Source organism: Populus alba, chromosome 1 (genome assembly GCF_005239225.2).
Source record: "Populus alba chromosome 1, ASM523922v2, whole genome shotgun sequence".
In the NCBI taxonomy this organism is placed as follows: Eukaryota; Viridiplantae; Streptophyta; class Magnoliopsida; order Malpighiales; family Salicaceae; genus Populus; species Populus alba.
The window spans coordinates 43,910,757-43,916,756 of record NC_133284.1 but is presented as its reverse complement, the minus strand read 5'-3'; the positions used below and the strand labels follow the sequence as shown (position 1 = coordinate 43,916,756).

Here is a 6,000-nt window from a genome sequence, read left to right as displayed (position 1 = left end):
AGCATTTGGCAATCTGATATCTGAATTAACACAATACGGTAACATTCATGATAAAGTATTTCATTATTTGAGGTCTTCCCTTCACATGCCATTAGCCGAAGCTAATCAACTATTTGTCAACACTTAAGCATTTGGCAATCTAATATCTAAATTAACACAATATGGTAACATTCATGATAAAGTATTTCATTATTCAACATTATTAAAAAGAAAGGTGAATGGAAACCCCAAGAAAAAAAAAAATAAATAAAAGTGAAGAAATTCATGCATATGGTTAAATAAAAAAATAGGAATTCAGAAATTTTTGAATTTGAATTTCCGGGTGAAATAATTTGAGACATTATAATGAACCCAATATTGTTGAGGGTTGGATTTGAGGGAAAAAAAATTCACCCTTAAATAAAGAGGATATGTTGTGATCTTTTAACATTGATTGAGTCGTACAGTTCGGACTGTTATAGTTGGTATCAGAGCCTTAGTATAGGTTTTGGAAAGAAATCAAAAGAGGTTGTTGATGTTCATTAATTTATTGTAGGATGGTACATACCCATCAAGAGATTATAACAGATCTCTCCTCTGCAGGGAGGGGGAATAGAAATATAGATTTTTCCGAGGGGCAAGAAGAGAGCCCTTTGGAAGATATTGCCTTACATGTACCGATAGTATCGACTCAAGTAGGGCATGAAGAATCGTCGGGGCCTCAAATTAGACAGACACCAAGAAAAACTGGGGATGTTCGGCCGACCATGTCAGCCCCATGGGGAAGAGTAGAGGAGCCCCTTAAACTACACCTGTAGGGCCATTTGTTTCTTATGTTAATCCGATGCTCTTGGCCCAGCTAGTTAAAGAAGTAATGGAAGGTATGGCTAATGCTGCCACTCCTATGCTAACACTCCCACCTGCACCCATCATACCAACCATTTTAGAAGTAGCTACAGCTACTAATGACGTGGTACAACTAGTTCGTTTGGTGAAAAGTATGAGAGAAATGGGTTGTGAACCCTACTCAGGTGAGCAAAATGCTGAAGTGGCGGGAAGGTGGATTAGAAAGGTGGAGAAAACCATGGTTCAAATTAAGATACCACATGATCTGCGGGTAGATTGTGGTACTCAATTACTATCAGAAGGTGCTATGACTTGGTGGGAGACAATTTAGTTGAGGAGGGCTATAGAAACCCTATCCTGGGATGATTTCAAGATAGAGAATCAATATTACTCCAAATATCATCGGAAGATGAAAGAACATGAATTCCTAGCCTTGAGACAGGAGGGAATGTCAGTACTTGAGTATGAGAGACGATTTCATGACCTCTCACTATTCACACCACATTATTTCCCATCAAAACAACACATGATAGAAAAGTTAAGGGACGGCTTCAGACAAGAATTGAAGCAAGGGTTGATTGCTTTGCAATTCAGGACAGTAAGAGAACTAATTGAATCAGCACAAGCCTTGGAGGTTTGTATGGAAGATGGCCAACAGAGTCATGGGGTGCAGGAAAATGAAAGGATATGGAATTTTTAGGATGGCTGCCACTTCCAAAGAAAGGTAGAGGCGAACAGTTCCTTCAATTCAAAAAGAAAGGGGAGACGTCAACCAACTTCCGACAGGATATTGGTGGGAGGTCGAGAAGTGGTTAGACTCGCTCTAGGGCTATAGCTATAAGGGGGCATAATGATCAGAAGGAAATTGTCTACCCTCGATGTGCTCAGTATGAACAAAGACATCCTGGGAGTTGTATGGTTTCTCCTGGATGATGCTATATATGTCGAGGAGAAGGTCATAAGTGAAAAACCTGTCGGTACTTGGAAAGAGGATGCCATCATTGTGGTGAGAAGCGTCACTTTAAAAGGGAATGCCCCCATTTAAGCACTGAACAACCTCAGATACATAGGCAACAAAGCCAGAGTCATCAATAGTCCATCACAGTAAATAGACCGGAAAGGTCGACTCAGTTAGGAGGTAACTCAAATAGGGGACGACCCAAAGTGAAAAATTAAAGGGATCAAGGAAGGGTTTTCCATATGACCTAGGAGGATATCAGAGCAGCATCAGACGTGGTGGCAGGTATGCTGCAAATGAATGATTATCAAATGCATGTCTTGTTTGATTCTGGTGCCACTCACTTCTTTATTGCAAATAAAAGTGTAGCCAAATTAAGTAAAGAAACAAAAAGGGTAGAAAAAGGATTTATTATTGGGACACCTTTAGGTGAAACTGTGGAAACAAATGTTGTATTTGAAGAGGTGGGAATTAACATTAATGGGTGTGAACTATAAGCAAATTTAATACCCCTAGAATTAAGTGATTTTGATATAATTCTAGGTATGAATTGGTTGGGCAAAAATAAGGCTCATCTAGACTGCTTTACAAAAATGGTAACCTTCCAAGGGGCTAAGAGTGAAACAATGGTCTTTAAGGGGGAGAGAATTTCTAACTTTAAAAATATGATCCCGGGTATGGTTGCGAGAAAACTACTAAAGAAAGGTTGTACAACATACCTTGCCTATGTGATAAATCAGAAAAGGGTAAAATAGGATTGTTTAACATTCCAATTGTGAGGGAATTTCCGGAAGAATTGCCAGGACTACCCTTAGAAAGAGAAGTTGAAGTCACCATAGATATATTGCCTGGGGTGTCTCCTATAGCCCAACCACCGTATAGAATGGCCCCAAAAGAATTGGATGAATTGAAAATTCAATTGCAGGAGCTGTTAGACAAAGGGTTCATACGACCAAGCAACTCACCTTGGGGGGCACCTGTATTATTTGTGAAGAAGAAAGATGGAACGTTGAGGCTTTGCATAGATTATCGTCAACTGAATAAAGTGACGGTAAAAAACAGATATCCACTTTCGTGGATATATGATTTCTTCGATCAGTTGAAGGGTGCCAAAGTATTCTCAAAGATTCATTTAAGATCAGGATACTACCAAATGCGAATCAAGGGGCAAGATGTGCCAAAAACTACCTTCAGAACTCGCTACGGACACTTTAAGTTCTTAGTGCTACCCTTTGGATTAACTAATGCTCCAGCATTTTTTATGGATTTAATGAACCGAGTATTCCAACCATACCTTGATAAGTTTGTTGTCGTATTCATCGATGACATCTTGGTTTACTCCAAATCCTATAAGGAGCATGAACAACACCTGAAATAGACACTACAAACTCTGAGGAGCCACCAATTATATGCTAAGTTGTATAAATGTGACTTCTGGTTAAAAGTTACCTTTTTAGGGCATATGGTGTCTTCAAAAGGCATTTTTGTGGACCCTTAGAAGGTGGAAGCAGTTTTGAGATAGGAAAGGCCTACTACGGTAACTGAAATTCATAGTTTTCTCAGATTGGCAGGGTTTTATAGAAGATTTATTGAAGGGTTTTCAACGATAGCAACTCCATTGACATGACTCACCAAGAAGAACATGGGATGAGAGTGTTCAAAGGAGTGCGATGAGAGCTTTTAGGAATTGAAGAGAAGACTTACTATTGCCCCCGTACTAATCCTTCCATCTGGAACAGAAGGCTTTGTAGTCTATAGTGATGCTTCAAGAAAAGGACTGGGTTGTGCTCTAATGCAGCATGGAAAAGTAGTTGCTTATGCATTGAGATAACTGAAGACTCATGAAGTCAACTACCCAGTTCATGACTTAGAATTGACAGCAGTAGTTTTTGCTTTACGAGTATGGAGGCACTACTTATACAGATCCCGGGTTCAAATTTTCACGGATCACAAGAGCCTTAAATATATAATGTCATAGAAGGAGTTGAATATGCCACAATGGAGATGGGTAGAATTAATTAAAGATTACGACTGTATTATAGATTATGATCTAGGAAAAGTGAATGTAGTCACGGATGCTCTCAGCCATAAAAACAAGGCAATTAGGGGTGGACCAACGACTTGGAATGAGGAAACCATGATTGGACTAAAGAGATTGGGAGCAGTATTAAGTGTTAGTCCGGAAGGTTCCTTAATGGCTCAACTAAGGGTGAAGTCGGGATATCAAGAGCAAATATTAGAGGCACAACATCTTAATGATGAGTTGTTAAAAGTAAGAATCAAACTGGAATCGGGGGATGAAACTCTTTTCCGAATGGGTGATGACGGAATAGTGATGTTGGGGTGACGTATGTATGTGCCTGACAACAAAACCCTCAAACAAAAGTTACTATGAAAGGCTCACAAGTCTAAGTTCACTATATATCCAGGTAGTACTAAGATGTACCAAGATCTGAAATAGTACTATTGGTGGCCAAATATGAGAAAAGAAGTGGCTAGTTACGTGGAAAAATATAGTATTTGCCAACAAGTAAAAGTAGAACACCAAAAACTGGTAAGGCTACTACAACCACTACCAGTCCCTGAGTGGAAGTGGGAGATGATCACAATGGATTTTTTGTCAGGACTACCTAGAGGAAAGAAGGGAAATGATGCAATCTGGGTCATTGTGGATCAACTAACTAAGTCTTCCCTTTTCCTACCAGTAAAGATGATAGATCCAGTTGACAAGTTGGCTAAGATTTATGTGAACGAAGTTGTAAGGCTTCATAGAGTTCCAACATCAATTGTTTAAGACCGAGACCCAAGATTTACCTCACATATTTGGCTGAGCATACAACATGCTTTGGGAGCAAATTTGAGTATCAGTATTGCCTTTCATCCGCAGACTGATGGCCAATCTGAGAGAGTTATTCAGATCTTAGAAGATTTACTAAGAGCATGTGCTTTGGAATTTGGTGGAAACTGGGAGGAGCACTTGTCACTAGTAGAATTCACGTATAACAATAGTTATCAGACAAAAAATGGAATGGCCCCATTTGAAGCTCTTTATGGCAGAAAGTGTAGGACACCCTTGTGTTGGGAAGAAGTTGGGGACAAAAAGCTGTATGGGGCAGAATTAGTGCAAATCACTACTGAAAAAGTGAGGATTATTAAGGATCAAATGAAGGCAGCTCAGGATAGACATAAGAAGTATGCAGATATTCGAAGAAGACCACTTGAATTTTGTCCTGGAGATAAATTATTTCTGAAGGTAGCACCATGGAAGCACATGCTGAGATTCGACATGAAGGGAAAGTTAACCCCAAGGTTCATTGGACCATTTGAAATCCAAAAACGTATCGGCCAAGGTTGGCCGATGTAGATCCTTCGAGAGTGTTACCTCAAGTGCCAGTAGAGGTAAAAGAAGACTTAACGCTTGAGGTAAGACTGATAAAGATACATCACTCAAATGAGACAAAAATTCATGCATATGGTTAAATAAAAAAATAGGAATTCAAAAATTTTTGAATATGAATTTCCAGGTGAAATAATTCGAGATATTATAATGCACCCGGTACTGTTGAGGGTTGGATTTAAAAAAAAAACATTTAAAGGAAAAGGGGGGCCTAAATGCAAATAAGGGAAAATATAGAGTATAAACACTCTCTCCACACCAAAACAAAATCTGTAGGAACCATAAGGAGAGAGGATAGGGAGTTTTATACCCATTCTTGAGAAATCAAGAGAGAAACGCTAACATTTCAATAACCCATCCAAGATTTAAAGCTTATAGATGGGATAAACACTTGAGAGCAAATGATTACCAAGAAATTAAACAAGAAGAAAAGAAAGGAGGGAGTTGAAAATCTTCAATTGGTTGAAGATCAAGATCTTAATTTGTACCGGGTAAGGTATTCTAAACATGATTTAAAAAAATCATTTTTAAATTCGATAAAGAATTGATGCCTTAATATTGAATCATAGGTTAGGGTTCTTAGACATAACTTGGGGAAAAAAATACTTATTGTTGAGATTAAGTTAATTTATGTGTGTGGTATGTAGTTTATGAAAGTATTGTGTGAAAGGGAGGGGGAGACAACTCTAGACAGACTTGTCTCCTGACTTTCAGTGAGATTTTGGATAGGAGGATGAGGGAATTAGGATTGGATTCCTCAAATAAATTGTAGATTTGAATGTTAGCTAACCAAGGAAACTGGCCTTGCTTAATTTGGAGA

The 6,000-nt window shown here is 38.7% G+C and overlaps 1 protein-coding gene across 1 annotated transcript; it reads left to right on the top strand.

Annotated features, from left to right (window-relative positions):
- The first annotated feature begins 853 nt into the window (after positions 1-853).
- LOC140955261 (uncharacterized) lies at positions 854-5,147 on the top strand. The gene is made up of 6 exons (XM_073407431.1): positions 854-1,127; positions 2,524-3,085; positions 3,241-3,320; positions 3,826-4,101; positions 4,408-4,541; positions 4,671-5,147. Exons 1-6 carry the CDS (start codon positions 854-856, stop codon positions 5,145-5,147), a joined length of 1,803 nt encoding a protein of 600 aa, XP_073263532.1.
- Positions 5,148-6,000: the final 853 nt, after the last annotated feature.